This window comes from Gavia stellata, chromosome 28, assembly GCF_030936135.1.
Source record: "Gavia stellata isolate bGavSte3 chromosome 28, bGavSte3.hap2, whole genome shotgun sequence".
Classification (NCBI taxonomy): Eukaryota; Metazoa; Chordata; class Aves; order Gaviiformes; family Gaviidae; genus Gavia; species Gavia stellata.
Window position 1 is genome coordinate 6,192,479 of NC_082621.1, and position 21,530 is coordinate 6,214,008.

The following is a 21,530-nucleotide window of genomic DNA, read 5'->3' on the forward strand; positions in this document are numbered from 1 at the left end:
GAATTAATGTGTTGCTGGACATGGCAGTGTCATAAGAAGAGAGGAGGATTGGGACCGAACTGGCAAAAGCAAGAAATACCAGGACTGGAAGAAGGTCGTTATAAAACCACTCAGGCTATCAACATTAATTAATATTAATTTCTCTGTGATGATGAGATATTGTAAGGTTGTACCTGTGTGTAATGTAGGACTGTCAGATTATAACTGCATTTGGTAAATAGTTTAAAATGACCTCTAGAGAAGAATACTAAAACATCCAGAAAATCCTGAATTAACAGATTAGAAGAAACAATTGGAACATGTAGTCTGACTGTTATAATGCAATTTAAGAACTTCCTATACCCTCTCAGCTTGTGTCTGGTTAAAACAACAAATAGGAATATTTCTCATATTAAAAGGTGGATGCAGGACAACCTCACTTGGAGCAGGAGAACCACCAACACTAGACTAGGTTGGTGATGGTTTTGACAAGCCAAATTTTGTAAACCTCCAAGGATGAAGATCGCCCACCTCCACAGGAACCTGTCCCAGGGCTGTGCCACTTCCTTGAGAAAAGAGTGTTTCCTAATGGCCAACCTGAATCTGAATAAATGTAAATTTGGTGCCTTTCCTTGTCTCCTACTAATTATCCGGTGTTCGACATAGTATATTCAAGGACATCTCATCTGTTCTTCCATGGATGATTCCTGTGTTCCTAAGGATTTTGAATAGGCACTGTTACAGATTTTGTTCTAGGTTAACAGATATTTCTGGGAGTCCTCTCTGCTCATCCACAGAAGCTTGTAGGACTGCTGAGAAATAGCCCTTTTCAGTGCTGTTCTCTAAATCTACGTTCTGCTAAATGCACTTCAAGTGTTTTAGGTTTGTCACATTTCTGCTGGTCATGAATAACCCCCTCGAAGATGCAGCTGGCTCTGCATTCTCCCATGTGGTGGTCCAAAATACGATTAACACTGCATCTTGCAAACATGGAAAAAAACCTGGCACACCAATAGCACCAGCTTCAGCAGCTAGATATGGGAAACAATACCGTCAGCTGTAGAAGGTTATGGAGAAAATCCTCTTGGAAGCCCCATCTAGGTACATAAAGGACAAGAGGGTGATTGGGAACAGGCAACATTGATTTACCAAACGCAAATTGTGCCTGACCAATCTGATAGCTTTCTGTGATGAGATGACTGGCTCTGTGGTAGGAGGAGAGCAGTGGATGTTATTTACCTCAGCTTTAGCAAGACCTTTGAGATTATCTTCCATAGTATCTCTATGGAAAAACAGATGAAATATGTACTAGACAGATAGACTGAAAGGTGGGCTGAAAGACTAGTGGTCAACAGCTCAAAATCTAACTGGCAGCTGGTTATGATAGGCTGGAGGGCAGGGCAGGTATTCAGAAAGAATATTCTCAACAGAGTGAGAAATGTGTTGATGGGAACCTCATGAATCTCAACAAAAGCAAATACAAAGTCCTGCTTCTGGGCTGGGGCAGCCCCATGCACCAGGGCAGGTTGCGGATAGAATGCAGCTTTGCAGAAAAGGACTAGAGGATCCCAGTAGGCAACAACTTGAACAGGAGTCCCTTGTGCCCATGCAGGAAAAAAGGTCAACTGCATCCCGGGGCTGCATTAGCAATATAGTAACTAGAACATCGAGCGATGTGACTCTTCCCCTCTACACAGCACTTGTGAGACCATGTGTGGAATCCCATGTCCAGTTTGGGGCTCCCTAGGACAGGCAAGACATGGACATACAGGTGGGAGTCCAGTGGATACCACCACGATGGTCAGGGGGTTGCTCTGAGTAGGCCCTCTAGATAAGAGACTGACAGATGATCCTTTCAACCTAAATTATTCAATGATACGGTGATTCAATAAGCACTGCAAAAGCCTGGTATGCTCACCCACTCAGACTGCGGCTGTGAAGTTCATAGTGATGGATGCTTTTCTCCAAACTGCAGATATCTAAAAGCTAGTTGTCAAAATTGCAGCTGGTTGTGCTGGTTCCTCCTCCAGTCAATAGAGAACAGGCACCTATGGGAGGTTACTTTCCATTGCACTGCATGAAAAGCACCTGAGACTGGAGGCTGACCCACCTCCACTGATGCCTCATCGATCAATTCACATATTGAAAAGATGGCTGGCTTAGGGAACTAACCTTCAGGTGTCCCCATTATGGCAATCTCCACCTCAGCTAGTCACTCAGGCTTCCTTCATAACAAATTGAGAAAATGGTGCACTTTTAGAACATGATCCACTGACCTGTTTTACCTGTTTACCTCTGATGAGGTTCTCTGGACTGCAGTCTAGACATGTGGTCTAGACACTTGGTTTCAAATTGTGCCTATACATCTGTCTCAGGTGGCTCTGACTGACTTTTCATCCCTACCAGAGCTGGATGAGACTGCAAGCACAAACCATGAAGGGTGCATTATCTTTTTAAAAGGCAAGCAGGAAAACCCAACATGTTGTTAGAAAAACCGCAGAGATGTTTCTTACACAAGCTAGCACAGAAACATGTACCTTACCCATAGCGATGCCCTGTGAAAGCCAGAAGCCTTCTCACTATTTACAGAGCAATTCTGAAAAGCTGATTTGGAAGCCTTAAATGTCATGGACTGTGCTATTTATTTCTCATTGCTCAGGGAGGGTTTGACTATAACAGAAATAATGATGCTCAGTGAACAGAATCACCCAGGGATGAGCTGGGTCCCACTATTGGTGGTAGCACTATCAGTACCACCACAGCACCTCTACCTTGTGCACACACAAATGCTTGGGCAGGTAAATTATGTAGGTAAGTGAAGTGGCATTTGTGCTTCTGGGCAACAAGGGGCTTTTCTGTTAAGATGAGAGCAGATAGACATGATGAGACACAGAATGGATGGAGTTAAAGGAGTCCAGCAGGTGAGCATTTAGCCCTGACTTGCAATCCTAGACATTGTGTGGACAGGTAAGAGGACTAAAGAGCATTTAGATGATCTACTCATTGGCCTGCGTGGAGCTGCAAAACATCTGTACAGCTGATGGAGGAGAAAAGATGTTTTGGGATTGGAACATCTGACATATGAGGAGAGGCTGTGAGAGCTGGGACTGTGTAGCCGGGAAAAAAGAAAGCCCTGGAGACAATCTTGTCAATGTGTATAAATAACTGGTGGGAGAGAGTAGAGAAGATGCAGCCAAACTCCTCTGAGTGGTATCCAGTGACAGGACAAGGGGCAATGAGAACAAACTGAAACACATTAAATTCTGTCTGAACATATAAAAACTCTTTTTTAGTGAGCATGACTGAACACTGGAACAGGTTACCTAGAGAGCTTGTGGAGACTTCATCCTTGGAGATACTCATAACTGAGCTGGACACAGACCTGGGCAACCTGCTCTATTTGACCCTGCTTTGAGCAGGCGGGTTGAGCTAGATGATCTCCAGAGTTCACTTCCAAGCTCAGCTCTTCCTTGATTCTGTGACTAAATATTTAGTTCTTGGGTAACAGACCACGGATTTAATGCTGAAGGACCAAAAACATTGCTGTGAGACAACTGATAGAATTCTGGAATTCATCAAGATACGAGGGGAGGATGGAGACACACATGATGGGGTGGTGGTGGGGAAACAGCGCAAAGAGGAAAAGGATGTACTAGATGGTTTGAATGCCATCACCGCAAAGACAATGATTCTTGCAACCACTCCTACCCATTTGCCTGGTTGAGCTTTCTTAGACAGTTGGGAGCTGGAATTGTCATCTGTCCAGAGCCAGCATAATCGCTAGGGCAGCTCTTACTTTCCTCCCCATCTCTCATTTCTCCTCTTTCCTTCCTGTGTCCTCTGCAGTCAGTACTGAGAGGAATTGGCAAGGCAAAAATCTCAAACTTCCTAACCTCTTGCTTTTTTAACACGTGGCCTAGAAAGCCTCTTGTTTCCAATTTGGGTGCTATCACCTGACATCACCTATTGAAAATCCTACCTTAAAAGCCATTCTCTTTCTGACAGGAGAGTATCTCACCCCAAAAATGTCTTCCATTCACACTCCCTTTGCTCAGTCACAGCTTTCTTCCTCCATAAACCTCCTACCCCTGGACTTTTCTCCTTCCCTTTGATCTGTTACTCATTGCAACCCTCTTGCCTCCTACTGCAATCTTAACTATCCCTCCTCTTCTCATGTCACCCACGCCTCTGCTTTTCTGTTCTGAACCATCCCTTCCCCTCCTCCTCTGCCTCCTAGGCCTATTCCAGGTACTGAAAGGTTTCTTCTTCTACCTCCTGGTCTTCATGCATCTCTTGCTGTTTGTGTCCTGAGCCATGTCCCCCCCCTTTAAAGGTTCAGCTGTCCCCAGCTCTGCTTTTCTCTCCTGAGTAATTTGATGTACTTTATCCTCAGCTGTCCTGCCCACGTCCTTGACAGCCTGTCAACCCTCTTTGCAGTGTCCATATTGCCTTCACTCCCTTGAAGCCAGTCTCTCTGCATGATCCTGACCTCCACATCCATGATGCTCAGTGCTTCCACACTGACCCATCACCAGCCACTCTCTGTTCTTGATGTCCGTTTTCCTTATTGTTGGATGACTGCTGCTTCCTCCCCAGACCTAATTCTGCTTTCTGAGCTGGGCACGTCTGAGCCCTGGCAAAGGCCAATTCCAGTCCTACTGGTGGGACAATTGGCTTTCACCAACTGCTTGACCATGGGGTGAGTGAGCGGGCAGCAAGAGGCACAACTAGGCAACCCCAAATCTTGCTTAACGTCCTGAGGTTTTTCCTCAACCATCCCAATCAGACAATGTTCACATTTACATATGTTTTTCATATTACCCCACTTACCAGGCTTTGGTGATGGTGACCACACTGTCTGCCTGGCCCTAGAAGCACCTTCCTTACTGCCGCGCTGGTGCAAGGCAGTCCCCAGAGCAGAGCAGGACAGGGCGGTTGTGCAGAGAGGGGTCATTGCTGCAGCACTGATGGCCTTGGAGCCTGCTGGTGACAGGAGCGATTGCTAGGGAGGACTCAGGGACAGGACCTGCAAGCTCCTCAGACCAGATTGGGCATGATGCATGGTCCAACTGAGACCTTAGGGCCTCAAATGGCCTTGTGGAGAAGTCCTTCTCCCAGCCCAGACAGTGAAGGGAGCTTTGTCAAATCCCCCTCTCGCTCGGTTTGTGGGATTGCTCAGCCAGAGAGCAGAGAGCGGGGTCAGACCGGAGCTGTTTGCCTGCACCAAGACTGGTTCCCTCTAATGTCAGAAGCCCTTTGCCTGAGGAGTCCCCACAACAAAGGGCTTCAAAACAGCAGATCCCTCTAGATTACTATAATTTCCCCTTGTCTGAGCATGGCGTTGAGCAAACGAATCTGCTGTTGCATCCCTTACATTATCTCTCTGCCCACTGGCGTGTGGATTAGTGTTGCTGCAGCAACAGCACTTTTGTAAGATGAGCCCATTCTGGGAGAGCTGCTCCAGTTTGGGTGACTCAGGGCTCTGTCATGGGCTTGAAAGTGATTTGGCATCTGCCTCCACCCCTTTGTCTTGGCATCGCACACACGGTTCGGCTCTGACTTATTTGCCAGCAAATGCTGGAAGGATGGGGGGGGCAGGGCAGGGCTTGGGAGCTGGAGTCTGCTTCTCTTCCTAACGAATGCAGCATGAATAAAGTTGCTGACAAGGGTGTGTGTCCAGGAACTGGGCTCCTTTATTTTGTGTATCAGATATAAATGTTATGTTCGGTAATGCCTGGTCAAAGCAATGTCACTCTCAGTTTAGAAAACACAATCAAGTGATTTGCCATGGGAGAGAATCTATTCTGCAGGGACGGTGATAATATTATTCGCCATGAATTTGCATAAATGCATATGATTTGAATATGCAAATGGAGGCTTCCAGGCTGTGACTGCAATAAACACAGCAAGACTTTCAGCACTGCAAAACCTTTCCTCTAAAGAGAGAGAGAGAGAGAGACTGAAATTTGTTTGGAGACTTGCTCGCTCCAAATTGGCGAGTCCTGGCAGGGCTGTAGATTTGCATACGCACCTCCTGCGACCAAGGCCACCTCATTTGTCAGTGCTGCTGCCCCGTCACCAACCCTCCCACTGCCAGTCCTGCCTGAGAGACATTCCCAGCAAAGGGATTCGCCTTCCTTTCCTGCCTCCTTCCACAAGGCTGGCGCTGATGGAGGGAAATATTTCCTACAAGGGAGGAAGAGGTGATGAGACACTCAGTCTAGAATGGGGCACTGCAGAAATGGAGGGAAGGAAAAGAGCCCTCTCCACCCAGGCCAGCAGGGATGCTGGTCATCCCCCATCGGTCAGCCAAGCCCTCTTCACATGCCTCCAGTTTGGGGTGTCGCTTTGGAGAGGCTCAATAAGTGGTTAATGCCAACTGTCTGGAAATCACCCACTGTGAGCCGCCAACTTTGGCATTGAAAATTGTCTGCCCAGATATTATGGGAACATCCAGTTGAGCACCGTGGATCAGAATTGCTGCATCCACCCAGCTGTCCCATAATTTGGGTTGTGATCTAAGATGGATGCCTGGGCTGCCTCTTTTTGGAGAGCCCTTCACTGTGCCCTGAGACCAGGATTGAAGATAACAGGGGTGATTCTGCTCCTATAAATAGCCTGAGGTTACCCCAAAAAGAACATACCCTGGCCTAGGAGGAGACAGTGGGTGCCACAGTCTTGCACTGACCTTGGCTTTGTCCATCCTGGGCAGTATAGCTGAGACTAAGGCACCTAGTTCTGTCTCATCTGGATGAACTGGATCTTGAAGTGTTTTATGTCAGATACAACAGAGAAAAGCCAAACTGAATCTTCTGGAAACCAGATCTAGAATTAGTCCTGGTGGTTTATTGTGGTGAAAAATTATGCCTCTGCCATCCTCTTTCCACAGAGAGCAAAGCAGCACTCAGAGAGGAGGGGTACTGTCCTCTAGAAAGTTGTGAGACACAAACTGCCCTGAATATTGCAGAAAATATTGAACCATCGGATGCACTGGGACTGCTCCAAAGGTCAATGTAGCCAGTGTTCTGCCTCCTTCACAAGTAATCTCAGCTATGTAGGGAAACACCATGAGAAACAAGGCAAGGGTAAAAGATAGCTTTGCCCAGTATATGGGGGTTCCAGTAGTAACGGGTTGTGGGATTTCCTGAGTTGAAGCTGAGCTCTAGACTATCATGCTTAAGGACTACCAGTGGAGTGATTCTCAGTAATTTTCTCCAAGCCACTTCTCACCCCATGGTATATGTAGGTTCCAAAGTGCTTCCTGGGAACAAGTTCCACAATCTAATTACACACTTCTCCTAATTCATTTTAAACACAAGGGCCAGTAATTTCATAGGGGAGCAGCAACAATCCTTTGAACAAATTAAACAGGAGACAGTTCGTGTGGTAGCCCTTGAGACAGTCCAGGCAGGGCAAGATGTGAGAAATGTGCTTTACACCCTCCAAATGAAAAAGAGGTATTAGCAGCACATTAGTCGCACATTGAGCGACTTCAGAAGTAGTTGGCACTGAAGCACAGTTCTTCTTGGCACCTTGATTGCCTGTGCTGGCCTGGACGTTCAAAGGGAGGGTCCCCTCTATGCATCATGCAACTGATGCTACGTGGAGTAAGTGGATTGCACTGATTGCGCAATGGGCTTGAACGGGAAACCCTGATGACCCAAGAATCTTGGAAGTGATCATAGACTGGCCAGAAGGCAGAAATTTTGGACCACCACCAGGGGAGGTGAGTCATGCTGAAGAGGCCCCACTGTACAATAAATTAACAACTAACCAAAAAAATGGGTGTAGAAGGAGGAAGTGGGGATGTTTGGAGTTATGGCATTTGTCTTCCTGTGTCATCATGTTACACGTGATGGAGCACTGCTTTTAGCCCTGCTAAACACCTGCCTGCTGATGGGAAGTATTGAATGAATTCCTCTGTTTGCTTTGCTTGTGCGTGCAGCTTTTGCTTTATCTATTAAACTATCTTTATCTCAAACCATGATTTTTTGTACTTTTACCCTTCCAATTCTCTCCCCACCCTGCTGGCAGGGAGTGAGCGGCTGTGTGGTGCTTAGCTGCCTACCTGGGTTAACCCACAACAGGTGCTTATATCCTGAGAAATAAACATATTTTCCTAGGCACACTCTTGTCATCATTCATCATCTGCAAGGTCCATACTGGATTCACTTGTAATTGCCTCTCTGCAAGCCGCAGATCTAAGTTAAGTATTGTTTCCTCCTCTGAAGCCATTCGACACTTCTGTTTCCTTGTTGCTGTTGGCTTGTCTCATTGTGTGTTTTTCTCATTTTATATAACATTTTTGGGAAATCAATGATCAGATTGCAAACAGACCTCAGGATGCATGAGCCTTGGACTGAGATAATGACATGCTGATATTTTTTGTTTTGAGAACAAATCCAGCAACAGCCTCTAACAGACCTTTTCTATCCCCTGTCAACCAACGTGTTCCCAAAAATCTGGGCAAGGGAGCGAGCAGCAAGGTGCAAAACTTGTAGATGTTGTACAATTCTACATGTTGATTACTGAGCACTGAACTATCAACTGCAAAGAACTGTTCATAATAAAGTCCATTTCCAAGGTGGTTATAATAAAAGTCTAACCTATATCAGTGTTGTGCAGATTGGGGATCCTTTTCCCAATTTGCATTACTTCACAGGTTTTTGCAATTAATCTGCCTTTTTATTATCCATTGAGTGTTATCCATTCCTGTCTTCTGTGGTCACCTTTATGTTGGACCATTCTGAGCAATGTGTTACACTTGCAAACTTCATCACGTCACTGTTCCCCTACTGCAATCCTTCTCAATAGGTTGGACAATGTGTGTCCTTGAAAAACTCTGCTGCCAACTCCTTACCAATGTAAAAAAATTACCTTTTCCGTATTTTTTAACAAATAATCTGATTTGGAGTCACGGGAAATATCCCTCACTGAAAATTCACTAGTGATACCCTGGAGCCTGGTAAAGAAATAGAGGCTAAAAACACAACTCCAAAGCAAATGTTATTTGAACAACTACATCCTTTCCTACAGAAAAGATTTTTTAATGTAAGTAATTCCAGGACTCTGTGGAGATTTTTTATACCCAATTTTTCATTTCTCATGGGCTACCAGCAAGCCTTGAATTCACAATATTCAAAACCACATCAGAAAGCTGTTTTTCCAGTTTATGTACGGTTTCTACTCATGCAGCAAAGCCAACACACATCTAATAGCCAAGCTCTCAAGGCTCCAAGTAGAACTCAGGTGTTTTCTTCACCAAAACCTAATCCATGGATAAGCCTCACCAGCTGTCACCAAGTCCACAGTCCAGCTTTCTGGATGCTGGGTTACAGGGCTGCTGGGCTGAATGGAATGAGAGAGAAGCACACCTAAAACTCAGGCAGGGTTGGACACCAAATACGCAAGACTCGTAGACCATTAAGATCACAGATGCTGTATTGAGCCAGGATTGGGCTAAACAAGAGTAGTTATGGCAGTGCAGGTTAGTAGAGTAGCACTAGTACTAGCAGTGTGGTAGGAGACACCATCATGGCAATGCATGTCTGCCTCTGCTCCGGAAACAGCTGCACTTACAGAAAGCAGAGCTAAATGGAGCAGCATAATTTCTGAACATCTGGGGACACTCATCTTTGGCCTCTGGGTATAAAAGACTGATTTTTCAAGAATTTCAAGAACTAGACCATTTACCATGTAGATGATAGTGCTATCCCCAGTGTGTCTCCCTGTTGTCTGGCTCTTTCTAATCCTCCTTGTAATGCCTTTGTGCAAGCTCTTGTTTATCTGATCAAAGGTTGAATAAGGGTTGCCCCAAGGTATGAGACCACTGTTCACGATAAGACATGAAGTCTGCAGACATGGCCCCAGCAGACATGGGCTGAGACTCCTTCAGGGGTTTTGGTAGAACTTAAGTCTCCAAAACTGTGATCCTGAACATTGCCAAGGCAACCACTGTTGCCTTAGTTTGAGGCAAAGGGTCCCTTTTTTTAAGGGCATATTTCAGTTTCCAGACTCAGCTTTCTCACTTAACCAAACAGAAGTAACAGACCATGCCCCACAAAAGTCACAAAGTAGATCTTAGTTTCTGGAGATCTTATTTTTAGGAGATTTACAGGAAAAATGAGCAAACTGAAATGAAAAGTGAAAATATACAGATAACCATAACTCAGTGTACTAGATAAACTGCTTGTCAAACAGAAATCAGATGGGCTTCATTAAAAACTTATTAAAGGTGATTTGGTTGTTACAGAAGATAATGAGGCCAGAGCAGATACAATGCAATGATCAGTCAGAATTTAAAAAGACAAATTAAATTTTTTTGCAACAATGAAAAGAAAAACATAACTATTGAAAGCATCAACAGTCATGGGAAGCACATATTAGGAAATCAAGTGAGAAACAGATCAGTGATGAGGGAATTGCCTGGCTGCGACATAGGATATCTGTGCTGTTGGCTGAAATCTGGGCTGGAGGCTGAAAAAGAAATAATTTTGTGAGGTTTGCAGATAAGTCTGGACCCAGCTGTATTGTACATGCAGATGATGGGAGTCATCTGACGGACTGCAGACATTTCAGCTGAGACCGTTGTCCTAGTTGGCCACCATAGTTCAAGGAGCAAAATAGGCACTCCTCTCATTTTAGACATCTGCAAGTAAAACCCATGCTGCAAATATGCTATTGTCAGTAAGGCAACTAGGTAAGATACCTGCACTGCAGATATCTCCAGTGGGAAGAGAGGAATAAGGAGTAAGGAGTTGAGTGGCACTTGTTAGGACTCCACTGGAGCTGTGAAAGGCCCCTGCGACAGTTGTCAAGGATCGCTGCAAATTTCTTACTTAGAATTCTTCACAATTGCTAGAAAGTAACTGCAGGAAAACTGGCTGACTATGAGATATAGAAATGGGATCAGAATAAGAAAATCAAAGGTTTATCAGCTAACACTAACCCCTTCTGTTTTAAATTTGGAGGGCCTATTTGCTGGAAAGGTGGAGGAAGATTGCGAGTGTCTGAGCCAATGCGATGCTAGAGTGGCTGAGGGAAAGTGTTTCTCATTTAACAATGAAAGGTGCAAGTACTGGGAAAGGTGCCAGTTAGACTTGATTAGATTTGTAAGATTAATTAAAACCAGACAGGTTCAGAGAATTGTGAAAAAGACAAATTAGCAAATTAGCAAATCAGGAATCCTATCTTTAGAAACGGAATTAGAAAGGGTTTGGCTCCTTTATCATAGCCAATTTGCTTATCAAAGCATAGTTCTTTCATGTTTTCAAAGATGGCAAAGCAACTACACTAACAGTCCTGGTGGTCAACATTTTTGTTCTTCCAGGGTAAATATTCCATTTTTCAAGCCTGTGCAGTAGAAGCCCTTTCAGCTAAGGATGGCTCACAGTTTCTTTCTTAGGTGACGGTGGAGGTCTTCTTGACTCATCTGCATCGGCACTAGCCTGTCTGTCTACTAAATATGCTGGCTGGATGTATGGTCTGGAAACGGGCATCCTCTAGCTAGGGTAATGTGTTAGACAAGGGAGACGAGATACATTTGTAAAGGACCACTGTCTTACCCAGTGGTTTGCAAATACTTTCTGTTTTGGGGTTAGTCTGGAATTTTTAAGGAGTCCTGGCTACACTCCTAGTCAGAGTAAATAGTAAGAAACACAGTGCTCCTGAACTAGAAGAGGTGGGGACTCTCAAGATAATCCTAGTCCTAAGCTTTCTTTCCAGGTATTATCATAGGAAAAGCTGTAAATTCACATACAGTCAATGCACAGACAGGGTTAAAAAAGCACTAATATTTCTCAGCCTGTGCCCCATGGTTGGTCCTGAGATGTGGTTTTCACCATGTCACACTCCTGATATGGTCTTACGCTAAACTTCCACTAAATGCCCTTAAATAGTATTGCCTGATACCACCCTATATCAGAAGATTTTCATTACATTCAGTATAGCTATAGTATTACCTCCAAACTTAAGTAATATTAAAACACTTCCATTTGTAGATACAAAATGAACCTCAGATCAGGTCAGCAAAAATAAGATTGCATCTACCAACAAAATGCTAAAATTAAACTTTGAGTAATTTAAGGAACATGAGCTATAACTGTCTATATATGGGATATGTAAATTATGCAGCCAAGTTTCTGACAAATCCTTCCCATTCCAGACCCTTTAGGAAAATCACTGATTGATCCACTGAGTGGTATTGGGAACTGAAGTATGAGATTATGGACATATGCAGGAGCGGGAGATTTGTCTCATCCCAACAACAGCCAGTGGAAAATAGGTGTCTAGTCTGCAGTCATTGGGTGGCTCCATCTACCAACAGAGGAGGGAGACCAGGTGATTTCATCCTTTTCAAGATCAGACCTGAGACAGACTTTCTGGAGGTCTACCTTGTAGAGAGGTAGTGTCTTTCCATCAGCAGAAGACTGTACTTTGGTGATTTGTGTACAGTAAGATCCTACCTTTCTGGGAGAGAAATCCCATTGCAATTCTCTTGGCATAGATCATTATTTTGAGAAGTACTTTACAACCATTTAGAGCTGTGCCAGGCTGGGCACGATTTCCACTACAAGCTCCATTTAGAGCCATTGCCTTTAGGAAACAGAGTAAGAGTGTGCTTAAATAAAGAAGAATGCCAGCCTACTCTATTTTTATTTCCAGGTTTGACTGTATCTCCTGAGACACGATCCTATCCATATGGACACAAATAAAATCCATGAATCTATCTTCAAAAAGCCTTTGGTATGAGCTTCATAATGTTGTACAAATGATAATAGCTAGTCAGAAGTATTTCTTGGATGCACAAAGGCCTTGACTTTCATCAAGGACTTTGGGTGTATTCACATCACTGAATGGCTGGACTCTGAATCCAGAATTCTTTCAATTTTAATGCTCAGAAATGTTCCATATTTGATATGCCGTCACATATTAAAATCAGCCAAACACCGGTCAGTGGGAAGACAGCAACTAGCAGCTGCTAAGACTCCTACTAGACGTGCCTAGGATGTTTCACTCAGGCCTGGCAAAAATTTCAAAACAGGCTCAAGTTGAGCCAAATTGCCATAGATACTGCTTTGGCTCAACACAAGTCATGCAAATCAGATCTACAAGGCTAAGAGAGCGTTAGCAGTGAGACATATCTAAACAAATACCATTGCTAACCCAACTGACTATGATTTTTATATGTTATGTATACATTGATTAAGATGGCTTGGTTCTCATGATCTAAGAGGGGTATTGCACTCTTCTTCACATTGAGATTTCTGTCAGCAGATGGACCAACAGCTTCTGTCTCTGAACAGTAGATGAGGTGTATTTCTGGATGGCTGGCCTATCTGCTGGTGAGCCTTAGAAATTGAGATTTGTAGCACACATCAGACGAAGACATTTTTCAGTTGAATACATGACAGAGATAATTGAAAGTGCTGTGCATTATATCTGCATCTTTTCAATACACAGCACAATTCTTTAATCTTTATCATTTCATATTTAAGGTTTACTTTTTAGTTCTTTGAAACTTGCTACTTGGATATTTTCCTGCCTTTCCATACAAAATCCAGCCACTGGTTTAGGTTGGACTGTTTGACTTGGCAATGGAAAGGCCTGATGAGCATCACTGAGGCCCTATCACCAATGTCAGGTGGAAGATAACCTTCCACCTCCTGGTTACCAGCCCTGGTGGTATGTGGGCTGTGTTCACTGGGCCTCCAGGACAGCAGTGGAAATCAAGTGCCCTCAGAGTGTCAGCCAGTTATGAAAGTGTAATTTAAACATCAGAAGTGATTTAGTGACTTTAGAGTCATGTGCTCTGAGGGTTCAAACTGCCCAGGTCTGTACTGGGCCTACAGGGAGGCAGGAAGGGCTGAAGGCTTTCTTGCATCTCTCCATGGCTCACACACCCAGTAGAGCAGTGACTGCAATGCAGGAGCTGGAGAGCAACAGAGCCAAGATCAATGCAGTGAGAAAGCATTAGCTGAAGACCTGTCATGACCTAGCTGAGTGGCGACGCCTCATAACTGGGCAGAGAAGATGTGTAGCATATAGCAAGGGTGACACGAGTGACCATCAGGTTTCTCCTTGGCTCGTGTGTGTTGGGCCATATGTTGCCATCGTAAGCCTTGGGCTGTCACATGGATGAATGTTGCTTAGTTGTGTTCAGGGTTCCAATGAAGTCCCACTGCCTGTTAGACATATGCTGGGGATTGAGTAATCCAGGACCTGTCTAACACTTTGCATCTTTTGTAACACTGCTGTTGGCCTCGTCAAAGGGTGTATCACAGTCACAAAAATGTCAGCTGAGAGAATCTCTGGAGGTCTCTAGTCCAAGCACCTGCTTGGAGTAAGACGCTCCCAGCACCAGCCCAGGGTGGCCAGGGCTTTGTGCAGTTGAGTCCTGCAAATGTCCAAGGAGGGATCCTCCTCACCTCCACAGGCACCTGGCTCCAGGCCACACCACCCTGGAGCAAGGAGGGTCTCCTCATGCAAGCGTGAACCTTTGAAGTCCCACCTTGTGGCAACTGCCCTTTGCTATATCGTCTGGCACTGCGGAGAAAAGATTGGCTCTATCATATTTGTAAGAGACTTCAAGAAGATGTAGGCTGCTATTGAACAGTCCTCAGACTCCTCTTGGCCAGACTAAATGAGCCCAGGTCTCACCACCCTTCCCAGTGAGCAATGTGCCCCAGATCCTTACCACCTTGGAAGCATCCACTGTCTGCTCTCCAGTTTCTGTACATCCCTCTTGAGCTGGGGGCAGGGGGGCATTTCTCAACACAGTAATACAAGTGCCCCAAATGCCAAGCAGAGGATGACAGGTCCCCTCAATCTGCTGCCCAGACTCCTCTTCTCAGTGTAGCCCAGCACGCACTTCATTTTGTTTGGGATGAGCACAACAGTTCATATTCCTGCTCGTAACCACCGTCACCGGTTCCCCGCCTGCATACATATAACTGTCAGTGGGGTGTGAAGTGTCTACCTGACCACATCAAAGTGAATGTTGACATATAGCTGGGGAAGCAAGTCAGCATGTAGAATGGCTGCTATGTGAATTTGCTCGTTGGTGGCCTCCAGCATCCTCAGCGCCCCGCATCCAGCCCTGAGCTAAGAGTACCGGGTGGCCAGAAGTTCCCCCTGAATCTCCAGTGCTCTTGCATGGGGTCCCTTAGGCAGGTGCTTCGCTTTGTCAAATGCTGCTTTTAATGAAGGATTCAAATGAAAAGCAATCGGCTTGCAATTAAACAGCCTCTTAAAAGCTCTTTGTCACCACTTAAATTTACTTCTCAATTTAGTTACAAGAATGGTAACATAGATTTCTGGCTTAAGGGCAGAAACAGTTTTAGGTCCTTATGTGAGTCAGAGCCCTTCTCCTTATGTTCATCTGGCTCCAGGCTTGTGTTTGTCCTGCAGGACAGAGTGGATCCCTGGGGCTGGGACACTCCAGGAGACATGAGTGGTTAGTTTTCAAAGGAATGAGGCTTCTTGATATTTAGGGAAATGTGTACATTTCTTATTGCTCTTTACTGTTCTATTCTAGTAGCTTTTTGAAGCAGTTACCAAACTCAGGACTCTGCTGTGCTGCACTGTGCCATGTAGGGGAGAGAGAAAACCAACAAGAGATGCTACCTGGCCATGGTAGCGCTCTGCCAAGACCTGGAGTACGTTGAGGTTCACAAGGCTGTACATCCTCAGAAGCTTCTCTCTGGCAATGATTAGGGCTGTCCATGTGTGTTTGCTGTATAGGACAGGAATGAATCTGAATTTCAGCTTGATCAATGAAATATCTTACTTTCATGGCATGGACTAACCATCCCATTTGGCAGGGTGGTGATCTGGACTCCCATGGGCCATGCCTGGCTGCGGAAAATGCTGAAGATGACCTTTAAAGCTACAAGATCCTGAATACTTGCGGCCATTTAGTTATTGACAGCTGTTTTCATGAGCAGCCACGTGTCACCCCAACATCTCTCCTCATTACCTCTGGCCTCACTGCAATCCCCAGGTAGCTTCACCTACAGCTCTGGCAGACAAGCTTTGACACATCTAGGGGCAGCAGTCTGCGGCACTACCCACCAGCTGCCGGCGGGTGTTAACACCCCTCCAGCAGCGTCAGCAGAAGGCGACGTGTGGTTTATGTGTCAGCGCTTCCAGTTCAGAGCTTCACGTGCCCGCGCAGGCTGCTGGTGGAGATGCTTTGGCTTCATGTGCCAGACCAGGAGCCAGGGCAGCACCTCTGGGCTTGCACAGTAAGTGCCGTCAGCTGTCACTGACAAACTCCGTCATTATCTTAGTCATTTTCCCCCAGAACTGGCTGCATTTTAAGCTGTAGGAAAATTATACGTGAGGTCTTTTTCTTCCTTTGTAGTGCTACAGCAGCTGGATTTGCATCAGGAAATCCACTCTCATAGTCTGATGGTGCACTGCAGTTTTATTCCTTTTGAATAAAGCTTTAAGGGCCACTTGCCTATAACAAAACACAGGCTACAGCATATAAATGTTTTGAACCTTCAGAGAATGAAAAAACCAAGACTGTCAAGAGAATGAAGTCTCCCATTCATTCCAGGAAGGTGAGATACTGAAAGCTAAAGAAGACAAGGTACATGTCACCTCAGACTACACCTACATGCAAATGGTTTTCATGTACAGTTTTTTCCTAATGAGGAAGCTACTGTGAGACCAGTGAGAACACGTTTTTAAGTTTCTATTTGCCTCTTCATAGGGGCCCAAGGCCACTGGGATCCTCAGCCACCTGCCAAAGCCTTCAGCTTCCCCTTGAAAACATTTCTGAGGGATAGAAATAAAATTTAATAATGTATGATGGACAAAGCCATTCTTCCAGTTGCCAAGTCATCTGCTTAGAGGCCAATGAATGCTGGATGGGAAGATGCAGTTGCTGAGAGTCACAGTTAACGGTAGTGACTTATTAATACTATGTCTTGAGAAATGATGAGAGAAGTGGGGCTGAATTTTTTACTCTCTGTTTACACCAATTACTCCAAATCTGCCTCCTTTCTCCAGGCTAGTGACACACCAAAGGTTTTCAAGACCTTTTGGTGAATGATGCTGATGGAAGAGAGGAGCATTTGGTGTTTCTTCTCAGTTCATGGGTGGAGTTGTCTCCCTGATTGTCTTCTTCAGCCCGTGCACATGTATTAGGATCCTGGGAGCAGTTTCTAGTTGTTTCCTGGGCCACAATATCTCTGTTGGCCTGCACTGACACAGCTCTGGCCATGGGCTAGATTTTCATCTAAATTCTCTCAGGACATTACTAGAAAGCTCTGGGCCCATCCATCAGTCTGTCTATATGCCGTGTTGACCAGTCTTTCATACCTTGATCCCCCCCAACCTCAATGACTCAGACATGCTCTGTTATCGATGCTGTCATTAGGGTATTTGGGATTAAAAAAATGACTGCAGGTGTGATTGGTGTCACCACCATCCCTTCTGCTGGCACCTAAAAAGGCTGTTGGCATGACCCATGACTGCTGCCTGCAGGGCTGGGGTGCCAGCCACAGTCCTGCTGCCCACTTTGCTTCCATCCCTGGAAGGGTCAGGAAGAACAGCAGTCCTGGTTTCCATGGCCTCACCACATCTCTCCCTCTTCCTTCTCTGCCTCTCTTTTAGCAGCAGTAACCTAGACAGCGTAAGTGTTGCACACACGTCTGAGGAAGCTTTTGTTGGCTTCAGCTCCTCTTGTCAGCACTCTCACAGGCAGCATTTAGAGGACCTTTTCCCATCTGTGCCCCATTTGTTCCTTTTCAGTGCTGTAATAGGATGGAAATATGTGAAGAAGTGTTGGACCTATTGCACAATACCACCCCTGCTCGCTGAAGGTTACATCTACAGTCTGTGCTACCCCTGGATTTTGCTCAGGGATTGCCTGGAAAAATGCTAGTTGGTCGGGGACAGGACGATGTCAGGGAGTTGCTAGCAGTCAAACAGGCTGGACTGCAAACCCCGCTGTTAGCTTTGCAGCCCAGGTGCTCCACCTTCCCGCGGCCACCAGCGAGCCTGGACACCGTGGATCTGTATTTGCACCACAAAGTCCTTCCCTTTGCATGCCATCTGTCCAGACTGCTCCCCGTGCCAAGAGCTGATGGCTTGAGCCTCACTGCCTTGCGTATAGCGTTTCACCAATGAGGTCAAGGACAGGATCCACTGTCCAACATGAGGGCATGCAAGCTGGAGGGTTGCTGCTGAGTTATGTTATCTCTAGATAATATAACCAGAAGGCCAGCATCCTTCCCTGGCCCCTCAATAAGAATACAACTCAGTGCAAACCCTCAGCAGCTTCATCTTTTTGCTTTTATCCCTTCCACCGCACTGTCATCGATGTCGTGCTTGCCGGCATTGTCTGACTGCACTGTGGAGCAGCCGGATTATTCCAGCCATCCCTAAACCCATTTACAAGGTGCCAAGACCCTGTTCTCATTGCACTTTTTGTCCTTGGGCACATTCAGACACTTTGTCCCCACTACAGGAATAAACGTTTTTCCCATTTATGCCCCAAAGCAGAAATTATCTGTTTTGATTTGCTGCCAAAATATTCCCTATACAGTAGAATACCCAGAAAGGTCACACCAGCAGGACTGGGCACTATCTGTCAGCAGTCTTGGGGTCCCACAAGATGAACAGTCTTCCTGAAGGTCTTGTATTTAGCAGAGATGGGTTTAGCTGAGGATAAGGAAGCACTGATGATCTCTGGTCCAGCCTGGCCAGGAGGGGTGCAGGAGCCCAGCACAGGGGACTGGGCTGATGCTGTGCCCCATCTTTACTTCCCTCCCACCGTTTTGGAGCATGTTGAACCCTGCAAGTGGGACTCATGCCCCGAAGTCTGCTCTGTGCCTGCCTAAAGATCGGAGGATCAGGAAGACAACTGGAAAAGGATACTTTTTTTAAGAGTATATCTCACATCATGCTAGAGCACACTGTATATAAGATGTCAGCTCCACAGAGCAGATATTCAAAGCCTTCAGTGGGACTGAAGGAGATATTGAATTTTGTGAGCTGTGAGAAGCATTGTCTCAGCCTGAGGAGTCAGGGAGCCCTGGCCCATGTATTTCTGCCCTTCTGCTCCCTCAGCCTCCAAGAAACCTCTAAAACCCTGTGCCATTTTTGAGAGCCACTCAACCCTCTGTGGGGCATCTCATCACATCCTTCAGCGTAGCAGAGACTCTCTGGCACTTCAGTATTGCCACAATCTCCAAAAAATATGCAAGATGTGGATCTATGGAATGAAATTCTGCGGATTGCTTGTTTGACTCCCTCCTTTCCCATGGATGCTGCTTGCCATGCCCCTGGTGTTTCTGTCTTACATGTCCTCTGCATTGTTCATTTTGGGTGAACTTGTAGGGGTTTTGGAGAAAGCAAGGACATGGGGCAGACACCTGTCTGCAGTGTCTTCTCCTGAAAATAGGGAGAGATATTTTGCTCATGGGGACATTTTTCTTCACGGGGAAAAAACACAGACCTTTTTGTCAAGAAGATTTAGGTTCCTCGTGCTGAGAGTCAAAACTTTCCTTGATTCAGGCATTAAATCCCGATTTATATCAAAGCCTGAGGCAGGTCAGGAGTTGCTGAGACCCTGGGAGAGCTGATGTCACGGCAAGGTACCATTGCCCCATGCAGATTCCTGCCTTTACATCCAGCCATGCAATTTTGACCTGTTCTACAACCCACTGCGCATCCCCGTTCAGACCCGCTGGTCCCCAGATGAAGCAGAAAAAGGATGTAAGGAATCAAAGTGATGCTGTCTATATTTCAGTAGGCTCCCCTGCCCCAGGCTTAGATTCTGGAGTTAGGCAGCCACGCTCAGGGCGAGGAAATAATTTAATTCTTCATGAAAACATGCTGTGATTTAGCCATTTCATGAACCTGCGTAGCTTTTAAACGCTTCCTGAGCGTGGACTTATTGTATTCTTAGTCTTCCTCTACCGGAACTGCACATTTTCATTCTCAAAGTCCACGGTAATAAGCAGATTATTAAAAAAATTTCGTCTTTTCCTTTCTGATTTCTAAATATTCCCAGACATGGCAGTCCATTTCCAAGTTCACTCCCATCTACTTCTTGCCATCTCCATGTTGGCACTGAAAGGATCTAATTCAGTAATAAAAAAAAAAAAAAAAAAAGACTTTTCTGGAAAGGCGAAAATAACCCAAGAATCTCAGTAGCACCAGATTCCAACATCTCCCTCTTTTCCCTACAGATCATTAGGCTTACAGCCCCTACCTGACACATACGGAAACTTAACAAGATGATATATTCCAATGAGAAATCCTACACGATAAAGAGAGAAATTAACTGAAATATTCTGTTATGCAATTCACTGTCTGTTGTGTTTAAATGACCTGAAATGTTTTATTCTGTATTTTTTGTTCTATAGTTCTTCCAGTTACATTTTGTTAACATAGTTATTCATATACTGTTATTTTTATTTTTAAAATAAGTAACTCAGGTTTCCATCAGCCACATTATAAGATATTACCAATTCTTTTTAAAATTATTTTTATTGTTGGTGCAAGGAAATAAGTGACATTTCCATAATTAAAAAGAACAAAATCCATCTTTGAGGAATTTTGCTAGTGAATATTTTCTCAGGTGCCATTTGCGTTCTCAGCTTATTTGCCGGACTAAATTCACATGACAGAATACAACAAAAGAAGAGAAAGAAGTCCAAAAACTGCAGGAGCCAAAAAGAAAATAGAATTAATTTTTTTTTTTAAAGAATCGATCACAGTTTAATGGACAGGAAGAAAATACCTGCTACATAGTCATGCAACAGACAAATTTCCTATTGCACAAGAAAATAAAGCCACATCCTTTTACATCTAAAACAAATGCCTACTGCTACAGTGACGGAAATGGAGAAATTAAGAGTGGTGGGGAAGACTCCATTTGCGCAAAATGAAACCTAGACATTGCCCTTTAAAAATAACCTCCAAACTTTTCATTAATTACTGGTCAAATCTGAAGAAATTATGTTAAGAATCAAACATGCAGTTGCGGCCAGCTCAGCAAGGCGAAGGGTGAAAAGGAAGGAACACATACACACAAATCCCATAGCTAATAATTAATTAATTCATTAATCAATCACAGAAAGAGGGAAGGGGGGAAGAAATCTTACCACCAAATTGGGTAACCGGCTAAGACCTTTGTGCCATTGAAGAGAAAAGATAAAATTAGTCCAAGCAGGTGGTAATCCATTAGTCCAGGCTGGTGCAAGGGGAAAATCTCAGCGAAGTTTTCAGAAAAACATTAAGAGCGAAAAATGAAGAATCCCCCTCCTTCCAGAAAAAAAAAAAAAAAAGAGTTAAACAAAGTCCCTTGTAGTGCGGATGACTTTCTGGCTTGTCAGAAACACACCTCTCCAAGCCTTTTCCCTGTAGATCATCCAAAAGCGTCTATTAAAAAGTGCAGGGCTTGGGGATGTCAGCAGGCAGCCAATCAGACCGCATGGCCCAAGGTAAGGGATGAGTCTCAGCTCAGGGCTGTCAATCATGCTCTCCTCCCCCTCCACCCCACAACTTTGTTCCTAGCCCTCGCTTCCACGGAC

The 21,530-nt window shown here is 45.0% G+C and overlaps 1 protein-coding gene across 1 annotated transcript in view; it reads right to left on the reverse strand.

Moving 5' to 3' along the window:
• The window catches only part of WNT3 (Wnt family member 3), a 49,199-nt gene extending 28,018 nt beyond the window's left edge, over positions 1–21,181 (reverse strand). Inside the window, exon 1 of the mRNA XM_059830622.1 lies at positions 21,102–21,181. Coding sequence (XP_059686605.1) covers positions 21,102–21,181 — 80 coding nt within the window. The remainder of the gene's footprint in view (positions 1–21,101) is intronic.
• Positions 21,182–21,530: the final 349 nt, after the last annotated feature.